This window comes from Mustelus asterias, chromosome 2 (genome assembly GCF_964213995.1).
Source record: "Mustelus asterias chromosome 2, sMusAst1.hap1.1, whole genome shotgun sequence".
NCBI classification, from domain to species: Eukaryota; Metazoa; Chordata; class Chondrichthyes; order Carcharhiniformes; family Triakidae; genus Mustelus; species Mustelus asterias.
Window position 1 is genome coordinate 131,235,257 of NC_135802.1, and position 15,287 is coordinate 131,250,543.

The 15,287-nt window shown below is 43.6% G+C and overlaps 1 protein-coding gene across 5 annotated transcripts in view; it reads left to right on the forward strand.

Moving 5' to 3' along the window:
- Positions 1-15,287, forward strand: part of LOC144511333 (F-actin-uncapping protein LRRC16A-like) — a 380,857-nt gene that overhangs the window by 93,141 nt on the left and 272,429 nt on the right. For 3 of the 5 annotated variants that reach the window (XM_078241604.1, XM_078241613.1, XM_078241621.1), the window contains exons 4-5: positions 8,391-8,444; positions 9,749-9,808. In XM_078241604.1, the coding sequence (XP_078097730.1) occupies positions 8,391-8,444; positions 9,749-9,808 (114 nt within the window). The remainder of the gene's footprint in view (positions 1-8,390; positions 8,445-9,748; positions 9,809-15,287) is intronic. The other 2 variants (XM_078241629.1, XM_078241637.1) reach the window with 1 other exon arrangement.

Genomic DNA, 15,287 nt, shown 5'->3' on the forward strand with positions numbered 1-15,287 from the left:
GCTTCAATACATGTAACTGGCCAGCAGCTCTTACTTTAGCACTATATTTCATTGTTGCCTGAAAGATTGATGTTAGAAGCTCACCCGGAGAAACTGTTCATAGTTTTGTGAAAGAGGACTTGCGCAGCGTGGCCAGATTCATGCAAGTTGGCTGCCTGCCACCTTTTTCATTGAAATGGTAATGGTGTGGGGATGGATGTCAAAACAACGATATATCCTGTGTATTCCTATCCTGTTTTAACCATTTGTTTAGCCAACTTCTTGACTTCGAGGCATTCCTTTCATACGTTGGAGTTATATGTACCAAACAAAAGTAGTCAAGTTAATAAATGCTCTCTATTAATAACTATGCACAAAGATTATTGTTATTGCTATTACTATTTGAGTTTGGAGGGTCTTGATTTTTGCAGTTGTATCGAAGCAATTCTTGGTCAGACTTGTTTTGTGGGTGACAATGTGTACACCCAGAATGCTGAAATGATACAGAATGATCAGGTTCTTTTCCCAAATCAAGTAGTATTTCACTATTTCTCTTCAGTGTCCTTAGATTTGTTACAAACAGGAGGTCAGTTAATTAACAGCCCAGCCCTGACCTTTCCTCTCCCCGCCTGTAAGCAAAATGATGTCTTTGATTTTCACCTTTGTAAGTGGTGCATATTTTCTCCAAACCTTCAGTTTTGGAGTGATTCAATCCTCTATTAATAAATAAGAGAGCTAGTTCATTTTACACACACACACAGCATGGGAAGGACTTCACAAGGTTCACCACTTTTTGCATTCATACAAGAAAAGAGGTATCAGGGAAAGAAAGGGGTTCAGAACAAAATCATGACAAAAATAAGAATTTTGGTTTCACTTGAGTCCCGAGTCCAATAAGTTGATGTCCAATGAAGGTTTTTTCAGGTAGTTTTGTATGGCAGAATTCCTGGTCTTGATCCAGGAACTCAGTTGCATTTGAAGATGCAGCAAAGTATTCTCATATCCTGGAAATTAATTCACTTTTTGTCAATGAAATGCAGGATTCTTTCTCGAAATCAGACTCTGAGAGCGATTGAGGTCAAAGGCAGGCTGCTAGCCTGGAGTCCAGTTTCTCTTTGGAGATTAAACCACAACTGAAGATAAAACACAAAAGCTGTATAATTAAAGCATTTGAAACAGTTCAAGTCTTGGTCATGCAGCCGGGTTATTTTTGGGACGGGCTATTCAACTAACACCGTTGTTAAAATCCATTGTATTTTGACCAGGTAGCTATAGAACAATTAGCACAATGCAAGAGATGAGGAGTCACAAATAGATCTGCCTTTGTTCATAGCTGGCTGGTGCAAACATCTCATCTACTAACTATCCTTAGGATAGTAGATGAGATGTCTGCAAAGACTACTATCCAAGGGCGGCACTGAGGTTAGCACTGCTGCCTCACAACACCAGGGGCCCGGGTTCGATTCCTGGCTTGGGTGACAGTCTGTGCAGATTATGCATGTTCTCCCCGTGTCTGCGTGGGTTTCCTCCCAGTGCTCCGGGTTCCTCCCACAGTCCAAAGATGTGTGGGTTAGATAGATTGGCCATGCTAAATTGCCCCTTAGTGTCAGGGGGACTAGCTAGGGTAAATGCATGGGGTTATGGGAATAGGGCCTGGGTGGGATTGGTGTAGACTCAATGGGCTGAATGGTCTCCTTCTGGACTGTAGGATTCTATTCTATGTTTTGGTTGGAATTTTCATACAATGCAAGGAATGTTACCTTCCAGGTTTTGATGGGCTAACTTTTGTCCATTTTTAAACTGTTCAGAAACTTCCAGAACTACCATCATGTGGTCAATGGTGGCCATTTTTGTCAGTCCAGCCATTTCTCCATTTAATATGATTTGTGGCCAGGGTGGCATAGATATATATTACCTTCAATGTCTTCATGACAGATTGATATGAGAGCATAATAAGTCAGAGCAGTAATAGACCATAGGGCCCCTTGTGCTTGTTCTGAGGCAACTGGAAGTGTAGACAGAGTCAATGGATGGGAGGCTGGTTTGCGTGAAGGACTGGGCTTCATTCACGACCCTTTGTAATTTCTTGTGGTCTTGGACAGAGCAGGAGCCATACCAAGCTGTGATAGAACCAGATAATTTTAATAAGCTCATGTTTCCAGTTAATTGCCACAAGAATGATGGGCGAGATTCTCCAGCCTTAGTAGACCACTAGTACATAGAACATAGAACAGTACAGCATAGAACAGTACAGCACAGAACAGGCCCTTCGGCCCACGATGTTGTGCCGAGCTTTATCTGAAACCAAGATCAAGCTATCCCACTCTCTATCATCCTGGTGTGCTCCATGTGCCTATCCAATAACCGCTTAAATGTTCCTAAAGTGCCTGACTCCACTATCACTGCAGGCAGTCCATTCCACACCCCAACCACTCTCTGCGTAAAGAACCTACCTCTGATATCCTTCCTGTATCTCCCACCACGAACCCTATAGTTATGCCCCCTTGTAATAGCTCCATCCACCCGAGGAAATAGTCTTTGAACGTTCACTCTATCTATCCTCTTCATCATTTTATAAACCTCTATTAAGTCTCCCCTCAGCCTCCTCCACTCCAGAGAGAACAGCCCTAGCTCCCTCAACCTTTCCTCATAAGACCTACCCTCCAAACCAGGCAGCATCCTGGTAAATCTCCTCTGCACTCTTTCCAGCGCTTCCACACCCTTCTATAGTGAGGTGACCAGAACTGCACACAATATTCCAAATGTGGTCTCACCAAGGTCCTGTACAGTTGCAGCATAACCCCACGGCTCTTAAACTCCAACCCCCTGTTAATAAAAGCTAACACACTATAGGCCTTCTTCACAGCTCTATCCACTTGAGTGGCAACCTTTAGAGATCTGTGGATATGAACCCCAAGATCTCTCTGTTCCTCCACAGTCTTCAGAACCCTACCTTTGACCCTGTAATCCACATTTAAATTAGTCCTACCAAAATGAATCACCTCACATTTATCAGGGTTAAACTCCATTTGCCATTTTTCAGCCCAGCTTTGCATCCTATCTATGTCTCTTTGCAGCCTACAACAGCCCTCCACCTCATCCACTACTCCACCAATCTTGGTGTCATCAGCAAATTTACTGATCCACCCTTCAGCCCCCTCCTCTAAGTCATTAATAAAAATCACAAAGAGCAGAGGACCAAGCACTGATCCCTGCGGCACTCCGCTAGCAACCTGCCTCCAATCCGAAAACTTTCCATCGACCACCACCCTCTGTCTTCGATCAGACAGCCAGTTACCTATCCAATCGGCCAACTTTCCCTCTATCCCACACCTCCTCACTTTCATCATAAGCCGACCATGGGGGACCTTATCAAACGCCTTACTAAAATCCATGTATATGACATCAACTGCCCTACCTTCATCAACACACTTAGTTATGGAATAATCACCATGCTGTCTAGCCCCCCCAGCGGGAAAATCACGGGTCATCCCTCTCACACCACGCAGGCATGAGGGTGACCTGACATCACCACCCTCCCCCAAAGACTCCACCACTCGGGCCTCCTTTCCTCCTCAGACCTCCATTCAGGCCCCGAGCCTTAGCAGTGTCAACACTGCACTGTCCCCTAGCATCCTGGCACTGATCCCTGACTTGGCACCTTGGGCCTGAGGGAGGGGGCGGTCAAGGAGATAGATCCAGGACCATTTGCTCCTCTACTGCTGCCAGGCTGCAGAGGAAAATCCCGCAAGGGTCCCGGGGGGGTTTGGGCTGGGGGCAATTGACCTGGCCACTCTCCCCTGGGATGGGGGGGTCTCATGGTTGCACTGCCCGTTCTAGCCCTGATAGACCTGAAGATCAACCCTGGCATGGTTTTAGTAAGAGTTTTAACAACACCAGGTTAAAATCCAACAGGTTTATTTGGTAGCAAATGCCATTAGCTTTCGGAGCCCTGCTCCTTCGTCATCTGACGAAGGAGAAGGAGCAGGGCTCCAAAAGCTAATGGCATTTGCTACCAAATAAACCTGTTGGACTTTAACCTGGTGTTGTTAAAACTCTTAACTGTGTTTACCCCAGTCCAACGCCGGCATCTCCACATCATGGTGATTTTAGGCAGCCCTGTGATCAACATGTGCATCCCTACCTGTCAACTGTGAAAATTTCGAAGTGTGTCTTGTGGGGGAGACTTAGTGGGGGATCTGAGGGGTGAGGGGAGCTGAATGGGGGTCTGAGAGAGGAGGGGGGCTGAATGGGGGTCTGAGAGCGGAGAGGGTCTGAGCAAGAGCCTGATGAGGGGGAAGGGGCAGAGAGAGTTGGGTTGGGCCAGCCTGTGTGGTATGGTGGGGGGGGGGAGAGATGCCCCTCTTTGCTGAGGAGTTGGTGGTATTCCCCTGGTCAGTGGGGTGGTCATCGTTTCATATTTTGTGGGGGGGGGGGGGCTATCTCCGAGCACAGGGATTGGGTGCCGGAACAGGTGGACTGGCTGGCGGGTTTCCCGGGATGAGCTAGTTTACATTTCAGGTTGGTGAATCGTACCTGATAGACGCTGCTAGTGCCAGAGAAAACTCTTGTTTTCCCGCTGGCCTGTATACATAGCCTGAAAAATGAGAGAATTCATAAGAACATAAGAACTAGGAGCAGGAGTCAGCCACCTGGCCCCTCGAGTCTGCTCCGCCATTCACTAAGATCATGTCTGATCTTTTTGTGGACTCATTTCCACTTATCCGCCCGCTCACCATAACCCTTAATTCCTTTACTGCTCAAAACTTTATCTATCCGAAATGTCATGGTTTCACAGTTTAAGATGCTTATTGTAATGACAGACTAAAAGCACTATTGTAATGACAGACTAAAAGCACTATTAACTAAATACTGTCTTTGTAGGAACTTTAAACCACAGGATGGTATAGCACTGCACTCCCCTCATTCCCGTGTTTTTAGCTCAATCGAAAATATATACTTTACACCCCTTTACGTAAACATTCAATTTGTCCAGAATTAATCTGAAGTGATTCTTAGTTCCTGAGGGTGTATTCCATTCTTTTCTTTTTCCAGCCTGGTAACTTGCAATCTTTGATTTGACTTTTGCAGTGAAGTTTTCTTTTCCCGGAACCTGTCCTCCACCCCAAGTTAAGTGACTCTTCCACCCTTGTTTGAATTTCCCGTGGTCTTTTCCACGAGCTTCCACCCACATTTCTGTGTGGTGAACCATAGAGACCTTTTAGTCTCGAGCTGCTCCTTCTCTCCTGGATCCAGGTAGACTCAAAACATTGTATATGGTATTCAGTGATGTCCTATGAAAGCCTGTGGCCTGAGCTTTACAATAGCTTCCTCAGCAGCCTTCCCCGTGGCAATGTAAATCACATGGACCTTGTATCTAAGTAGAAGTGTGAATTATTCTTGAGAGCCCAACTCTCCCTCATCTTAAAACTAACGGTTTTAAACAGTTGCTCACAACCCAACATTCTTAACACTCACAAGACTTTGGAGAATCCCAGTCCCCACTGTCAACACACAGGCTGCTGCCATTGTCTCCCGACGTGAATACTTTGTACCTTCACCCCATTCAAACAAGCCTTCCTTTTATCTTCAACAATGAAACCACCCAGGCTTGCTGTCAGGCATATTTCTCTGCTTCTACAAATACATAAAGGGCAATAGAGTAACAAGGAAGAGAGTAGGGCCTTTTGAGGATCAACAAGGTCATCTATGTGTGGATCCACAAGAGATGGGTGAGATCCTAAATGAATATATCTCATCAGTATTTACTGTTGAGAAAAGCATGGATGTTAGGGAACTTGGGGAAATAAATAGTGATGTCTTGAGGAGTGTACATATTACAGAGAAGGAGGTGCTGGCAGTCGTAAAGCGCATCAAGGTAGAGAAATCCCCGGGACCTGATGAAATGTATCCCAGGACATTGTGGGAGGCTAGGGAGGAAATTGCGGGTCCCCTAGCCGAGGTATTTGAATCATTGATAGTCATAGGTGAGGTGCCTGAAGATTGGAGAGTGGCAAATGTTGTGCCTTTGTTTAAAAAGGGCTGCAGGGAAAAGCCTGGGAACTACAGGCCAGTGGGCCTCACATCTGTGGTGGGTAAGTTGTTGGAAGGTATTTTGAGAGACAGGATCTACAGGCATTTGGAGACGCAAGGACTGATTAGGGACAGTCAGCATGGCTTTGTGAGTGGAAAATCATGTCTCTCAAATTTGATTGAGTTTTTTGAAGGGGTAACCAAGGTGGTAGATGAGGGCAGCGCAGTTGATGTTGTCTACCTGGACTTTAGCAAGGCCTTTGACAAGGTACCACATGGTAGGTTGTTGCATAAAGTTAACTCTCACGGGATCCAGGGTAAGTTATCTATGTAGATACAAAATTGGCTTCTTGACAGAAGCCAGAGGGTGGTTGTAGAGAGTTGTCTTTCAAACTGGAGGCCTGTGACCAGTGGTGTGCCTCAGGGATCAGTGCTGGGTCCACTGTTATTTGTCATATATATTAATGATTTGGATGAGAATATAGGAGGCATGGTTAGTAAGTTTGCAGATGACACCAAGATTGGTGGCATAGTGGACAGTGAAGGTGGTCATCTCCAATTGCAACAGGATCTTGATCAATTGGGCCAGTGGGCTGATGAATGGCAGAGGGAGTTTAATTTAGACAAATGTGAGGTGATGCATTTTGGTAGATTGAACCAGGGCAGGACTTACTCAGTTAATGGTAGGGCGTTGGGGAGAGTTACAGAACAAAGAGATCTAGGGGTACATGTTCATAGCTCCTTGAAAGTGGAGTCGCAGGTGGACAGAGTGGTGAAGAAGGCATTCGGCATGCTTGGTTTCATCGGTCAGAACTTTGAATGCAGGAGTTGGAACGTCTTGTTGAAGTTGTACAAGACATTGGTAAGGCCACACATGGAATACTGTGTGCAATTCTGGTCACCCTATTATAGAAAGGATATTATGAAACTAGAAAGAGTGTAGAAAAGATTTACTAGGATGCTACCAGGACTTGATGGATTGAGCTATAAGGAGAAGCTGGATAGATTGGGACTTTTTTCTCTGGAGCATAGGAGGCTGAGGGGTGATCTTATAGAGGTCTATAAAATAATGAGGGGCACAGATCAGCTAGATAATCAATATCTTTTCCCAAAGGTAGAGGAGTCTAAAACTGGAGGGCATAGGTTTAAGGGGAGAGATACAAAAGTGTCCAGAGGGGCAATTCTTTCACACAGAGGGTGGTGAGTGTCTGTAACAAGCTGCCAGAGGTAGTAGTAGAGGCAGGTACAATTTTGTCTTTTAAAAAGCATTTGTATAGTTACATGGGTATGATGGGTATAGAGGGATATGGGCCAAATGCGGGCAATTGGGACTAGTTTAGGGGTTTTAAAAAGAAAAGGTGGCATGGACAAGTTGGGCCAAAGGGCCTGTTTCCATGCTGTAAACCTCTATGACTCTATTGAACTTCATCTGCCATTTTTTCACCCATTCCATCAACTTCTCTTTTGAAGTTTTTCCATGAAGTGGCCCATGAGCTTAGAATATGTGTGTAATTTATGAATGGTTAAATTTAAAGATAACCCAGCAGACGAGTTTCAGTCTTAAACAAAATAAAGGTTGGTTTATTGCAAAAACTACTGTTGAAAGTTGTTTAAGTAAAAGTGACAAAGTTATTAACTAAAATACAGATGCAAAGATTAAAAGCAGATGAAAATGAAACTATACTTAGAGAAGATTTCAGATCAGTTTCTGAGAGAACTAATAAAAGAAACATGCTGGAAAAGCTCAGCAGATCTGGCAGCATCAGTGGAGAGAAACAGAGTTCACATTTCAATTCCAAATGACTGTAGAAGGGTCATTTGGCACCTTGCCAAAAGTCCATCAGCAGCATTTCCCTCACCCTTTCATCACTGGAGGAGGAGACTCCACACACATCCCCTTCCTCAATGATGGAGGAGCTCAGTGCTAAAGATAAGGCTGAAGAATTTGCAAGAATTTTCAATCAGAAGTGCTGAGTGGATGATCCATCTTGGCCTCCTTTTGAAGGTCGCAAGCATCACAGATGACAATCTTCAGCCAATTCAATTCACTCCACATGATATCAAGAAATGACTGAAGCACTGGATGCTGCAAAACCTATGGGCCCTGACAATTTTCTGGAAGCCTTGTGTTCTAGGACTTGCCGCATCCTTAGCCAAGTTGTTTCCAGTATAGCTACAACACTGGCACCTACCAGGCAATGTGGAAAATTGTCCAGGTATGTCCTATACACAAGGAACAGGACAGATCTAACTCTATCAGTTATCACCCCTCGATCATCAATAAATTGATGAAAGGGATTATCCATCAACAGTGCTATCAAGCTATCTGAAGAAGTCATACAAACTTGAAAAGTTAACTCTATTTTCTCTTTCCACAGATGTTTCCAGACCTGCTGAGCTTTTCCAGCAGTTTATATTTTTGTTTGTGTGAGGTGAGAGTGACTGCCCTTGAGGAAACTTTTTCTTTCTGATATAAATAACCTACACCTTGCTGCAAATGGCACAATTTCAAAACTTGCAGATGATGTGAAACTTAAAAACATTGTGAACAGTGACAATCGTGTAAAATGCAAAAAGAACATAGGGTGCATGGTCAATAAATGGCAGATGAAATTTAATGTGTAATTCATTTTGGTATGAAGAAGATCAAGAGACAACATGAAATAAAGGATCCAACTCTAAAGAAGGTGCAGAAGCAGAGGAACCTGGGTAAACATGTGCAAAAGTCATTAAAGATGGCTGGACATGTTGAGCGATCAGTTAATAAAGCAACATAGATTTTATTCATTGGGTCATAAGAGTACAAAAGCATTGGGGTTGTGTAAATTTCTGTTTTATCTTCAACTGGATTATTGTGTCCAGTTCTGGGCACCACACTTTAGGAAAGATACAAAGATATTTGAGAGAGTGCAGAGAAGATTCACGGAAATGGTTTCCGGAATGAGCCGCTTCAGTTAAGTAGATAGATTGGAGAGGTTGGGGTATTTTTCTTTGAGAGGCAATTAAGATCTGGACAGAGTAGATAGGGGAAAAAAATGTCCCATTGTTTGATGGAAAAAGGACAGGAGGTATAGACTCAAGGTAATTGGTGAGCGAAGCACTTGAGTCATGAGGGAAAACTTCACAGAGTGCATCATTGGGATCAGGAATGCATTGCTTGAGAGTGTGGTGGAGGCAGGTTCAGTGGAGGCATTCAAGAGAGAATTGATTTATTATCTGAAAGGGAAGAATAGACGAGGCTAAAGGCCATGGTGTAGCACTAGGTGAATTGTTCTATCAGAGAACCAGCATGGGAATGAAGGGCTGAGTGGCCTTTGGTGCTATAACCATCCTTAGCTGTAACCAATCGTCGTACTGATTTTTGCATGGATAATTGTTGTTGATGCACGATTCCTGGTGAACTCATTGCCTTTCCTGCTTTATTCAGTTGTCTTCACCAAAATTGTAACACTTTTCTACTGTCTTGACCTTTCTCTTCAGATTTTAAATCTTCCTTCACATGACTTCCCCCAAACCATACCGCCCCCCCCCCCGATGCGTGACTATGTACAGTTGTATATAATGTAATGTATTATGTTTGAATCCTTTGTGTACCTCTAAATAGAAATATTGCATTTTTTGAACTCTGTGTATTACTGCCTGCACACACACAAGATTTTAAATGATCCCTGTACCATTGATTGTCAATATGCAATGCAATAATCATTTTTTTCCCCTGCTCACTCTTATTTTGCAGTTGGAACTCACCTTCAACTATCTGGAGATTCAAGGAATAAATTGCTGTAAACCTGGACAGGTGAGTTTCATTTTACTAATCTCATATCTATAACTTTTAGAAATCAGTCTAGACCTTGTAATTTCAAGGATGTTAATGTTCTAAGTAATCCACTTTAATTACATGTGGAGTTCAAGCAATTTTTGAATGGGAAAAGCTTGTCGAATTGGAGAAAGAGAGCATACAGAAATTCAAATGGGGCGGCACGGTAGCACAGTGGTTAGCACTGCTGCTTCACAGCTCCAGGGACCTGGGTTCGATTCCCGGCTTGGGTCACTGTCTGTGTGGAGTTTGCACATTCTCCTCGTGTCTGCGTGGGTTTCCTCCGGGTGCTCCGGTTTCCTCCCACAGTCCAAAGATGTGCGGGTTAGGTTGATTGGCCATGCTAAAATTGCCCCTTGGTGTCCTGAGATGCATAGGTGAGAGGGATTAGTGGGTAAATGTGTAGGGATATGGGGGTAGGGCCTGGGTGGGATTGTGGTCGGTGCAGACTCGATGGGCCAGATGGTCTCTTTCTGCACTGTAGGTTTCTATATTCTATATAATTCTACTTGTTTCTTGTTGACTACATGTAAATTCCTTTTTGGTCTTTGGGAAATGACTATATTTGTATCCACCTGCGCACTTAAAGTTTAAAGTTTGTTTATTAGTGTCACAAGTAGGCTTACATTAATACTGCAAAGAAATTACTGTGAAAATCCCCTAGTTGCCACACTACGGCGCCTGTTCGGGTACACTGAGGGAGAATTTAGCATGGCCAATGCACCTAACCAGCACGTATTTCAGACTGTGGGAGGAAACCACAGCACCTGGAGGAAACACATGCAGACATGGGAGAACATGCAAATTCTGCACAATGACCCAAGCCAGAAATTGAACCTGGGGTCCCTGACGCTATGAGGCAGCAAAGGTAACCACTGTGCTACCATGCCACCCTTGAGCCACCATGCCGCCCTTGCTAAGCATTTCCAACATTTTGTAATTTTATTTCAGATTTTCTATATTTGCAGAATTTTGTTTTTGCAAACTTGTATCTTGTTCAATTAAGCTTTAATTTTCCAATAAGGGCGGCATGGTGGCACAGTGGTTAGTATTGCTGCCTCACAGCGCCAAGGACCTGGGTTCAATTCCCCTTTTGGGTCACTGTGCGAAGTTCTGCGTGGGTTTCCTCCGGGTACTCCGGTTTCCTCCCACAGTTCAAAAATGTGTGGGTTAGTTTGATTGTCATGATGTGGAGATTCTGTAAACTTCAGTATTCTGTAACTTGATTTTTGTGTCTCTGTGCCCTGTTTGAGAGCACATTTCCACTCCATCTGACGAAGGAGCAGCGCTCCGAAAGCTAATGGTGTTTGCTACCAAATAAACCTGTTGGACTTTAACCTGGTGTTGTTAAAACTCTTACTTAGTTTGATTGGCCATGCTAAATTGCCACTTAATGTCAGGGGGAACTAGCAGAGTAAATATATGGGGCTTCAGGGATAGGGGCTGGGAGGGATTGTGATCGGTGCAGACTCAATGGGCTGAATGGCCTCCTTCTGCACTGTAGGGATTCTATGACAACAATAACTTTGTTCTACACAAAAACAGAAAATGCTGGAAAATCTCAGCAGGTCTGACAGCATGGGTAGAATTTCACGACTGCGTCGCACCTGAAAATACATGGCCCAGGAACTTGGTTTCATTAACTGAAACCAGTTGATTGCTAGGCAGTGCAGTGCTCTATACTTGGAGTAACTTGCCTGCTGCTTCTCCCCTTTTTATCTCTGAAAAGCAACTCGCTGTCTTGGGTGCTACTGTGGCCAGGATTGAGACCCTCTGATTTGGGGCACTGAGTCAATACTGAAAGATCCATGCTTTGCCACTTTAAGTAGGAGTCACTGCATTGCAGTGATGTGGAGCCCTCTTTGTTTAATGTGAATTTCAATCCCTATTCAATCAGTAAGCAATAGTTTTAGTATTTATATTTTTTGCCACTTTGCTTGCTTGTAAACATGTTGCAAAACGGAACTAATCATCTACGCGAGAGTGGTGAAGTAGTTGTGTAACTAGGTATTTCATATGACGTATCCCACAAGGAATGACCTGTACCGTTTACCAGTTTAAAAATGGCTAGTGATTCACTCATTAATTAGCAGGTTATAACTGTAGGAATGTTATCAGAAATCTTGATTGATGAGTCAATAAAAATAAATGCTCTTTCCTTCAGTAGGAGGATGCTATAAATACAATGAAATAATGATGGTGTAATGATTGAATATGCAAACAACTGGTTTTAAATTTTAATGGTGAACTAAATTGAATATTAATCCTTGGAGCGGGTAGGCTATACCAAAGATCAACTTCTATTGTCTTCAAAGTGAAAATTATAATAAAGCATCTTTTTGTGGTACAGTTTAAATCTCTGTGCTGTCCACGCCAACCCATCACTAAATATCTTTACCCCAGTATGCTCCCAAATGTCCACCCTTCACCATTAAAATACTCAATATGGACACATCAGCTTAGCCTAATGGTATCTTTGTAAGGAGGTCTGGGTCCTTTTCCCACAATATAAGCTGCAGTTCTATTTAGAACTGAAGGTACTATACAACTAGCTTGGCAAAATGATACCTTCAGGAGTGGAGAAGAGAGAAAATTGTCAGGAAGGGGAGAAATAAGTGTTTTCAAATAACTCAACAGACAGGAACAAAAAAGCTATTTCTGAATCATAGTTGCTTTATTTCAGGTTTTTGTCTCCACTCCACGACTTCTTTCCCCCATTCTCTTTCTCTCTGTCTGTCTCATAAAGAATTTTAAATCATTTTAACAACTATAGGTTATTTGTGGCAGCAGCATCAATACTATTAGGAAAAACGATGTTTTATTCTGTTATTTAATTCTCCCCAGGGTTACCTAATAGGTTTTTGCTTTGATATCTGGAAGTATCCTTGCAGAAGGAATGTTTTCAGAAACCATATTTTTCCTGCAAGTGAGGAAAGTGATTGATAAAGTTTTATAGCCTTAAAATCAAAAAAACACTCTGAATTGCAGTTTTGATCATTTTTATCATCTCAACCGATACACACACATAGAACATAGAACATAGAAAGCCACAGCACAAACAGGCCCTTCGGCCCACAAGTTGCGCCGATCACATCCCCACCTCTAGGCCTATCTATAGCCCTCAATCCCATTAAATCCCATGTACTCATCCAGAAGTCTCTTAAAAGACCCCAACGAGTTTGCCTCCACCACCACCGACGTCAGCCGATTCCACTCACCCACCACCCTCTGAGTGAAAAACTTACCCCTGACATCCCCCCTGTACCTACCCCCCAGCACCTTAAACCTGTGTCCTCTCGTAGCAACCATTTCAGCCCTTGGAAATAGCCTCTGAGAGTCCACCCTATCCAGACCCCTCAACATCTTGTAAACATATAATATGAACAAAAATTGGTTCATAGTTATATCCAGTGGAAGTAAGTCTTTGTTACCGCACTGTTGTATAAAACTCACCTAAAGTAACACCAGAATTTTAGTGAGATGCGTGAGTCTGCTTGCTCCTGGGTTTTTTTGCTCAAAATAAACAGTCCAGCTAATTTGGTGAATGTGCTTCTATCATGTAAGATCTTGGTCTGAGATTCTGCATCATGTCAGAGGTCACATGACTACGGCAAGCCAGATAGGGCATGTAGAAATGGTTGCATTTCAAACCCAAACATTCCCTTTTTCCTAGGAAACAAAAGATGAATTTGCCTGATCATGTATAACTGAGAGTTACCCATGTTATCCACTACACACCCACTGTTCTCGTGCATTAACAACTGTTTGTTCTACTAGTCAGTCTTTGCTGGTTGATCATTTCCAGATGGTGTCGTTAGCTCCTCATGTTTTTTCATGGCTGCATATTGGCTCTTCAAGGAGTCTTTCAGGGCCACAACTTTGTGTGCCTTTTCTACCTGCTGTTTGGACTGGCTGTACATCTGGTCAAGTTTTTTCAACTCCCACTATGTTTTGCCAACTGTAGAGTTGAGGGTCATTCTTTCCTCCTTGTACCTTTGTGTCATTTCTGAAATTTATTTATCCAAACCTCGCACAGCTTGGTTCATTGAAGACTTCAGTTTATCGTGCATATTCAGCGGTAAATATTCAGCTCGAGTCTTGCGCCTCAAATCTTTCAGTTATACTCTGATAATGATTTCTTGTAGAACTGTTTCATTTATGATCAGCTCATGCATTTCAGTGCACTGATGTAGTGGGCGGCCATCTCGTAGTTTACTTGAATATTATCTCCTTCTTTCTGGGGTCTTCTGTCTTCCTCACTCTGGAGATGTTTGTTTCCCTGTCTGTCAGGTTTCGTGTCATCCCCTCTCTGGGATATTATTGGTCTTTCTCTGTTGGCACATACAGGGTTACCAGTGCAAACTGGTATTTGTCACCAAATAATTCCTCCTTTAACATGACTCAGTTCCTGCAACCAAAAGGTGTGGCCATGGTTCCCGGCATTGGCCCCAGTTATGTGTGTCTTTTTGTGGGTTAAGTGGAATGCTCCTTGTTCCAGTCATGCTTGGGCCCACTCCACAACTCTTTGTCCATTACATTGATGACTATATCAGGGCCATTTCGTGCTCTTCTCTGGATCTGGAAAAATGTATCAATTTTGCTTCCAGTTTCTACCCATCTCTCACTTTCACATGGTCCATCTCCAATATTTTGCTTCCCTTCCTTGACCCTTTTGTCGCCGTTTGCAGTGATAGATTGACTACCAATATTCATTACAAACCTACTAACTCCCACAGCTACCTTGACAACATCTCACACCCTGCTCACTGTAAGGATTCCATCCTGTTCTCCTAGTTTCTTTGTCTCTATCGTATGTGTTCCAGTGATGTCACCTTTAAAAATGGTTCTTCTGGCATGTCTGCTTTGTTCCTTAGCCAAAGTTTCCCCACCCCACTTGTGCTTGAAAGGGCACTTAATGGGGTTCAACCCATTTCCCGCACCTCTGCCCACATTCCTTCCCCTCCATGGTAGGGTCCCCCTTGTCCTCACTTTCCACCCCACTAGCCTTTACCTTCAAAGGATCCTCCGTCGTCATTTCTGCCAATTCCAGCATGATGCTACCACGAGGCACATCCCCCCCCCGTCCGTCCGTCCGTTGAGCCATCTGCAGGGGCTGCTCCTTATGTAACACATGGTCCACCCCTGCATTATGCCCAACGCCCCATCCCCTTCCCATGGTACTTTCCCTTGCAATCACAGAAAGACAGAAGATGCAACACCTGCCCCAATACCTCTTCCTCCTTCACCAATTGAGGCTCCAAATACGCCATTCTGGTTAAGCAACGTTTCACTTACACTTCCTTCAATTTGGCCTATTGTATTCGCTGCTCCAAATACAGTCTCCTTTATGTTGGGGAGACTAAACGCAGACTGGGTGACTATTTTGCAGAACACCTTTACTCAGTCTGCAACCATGACCCCAACCATCCTATTGTGTGCCATTTCAATTCAGCATCTT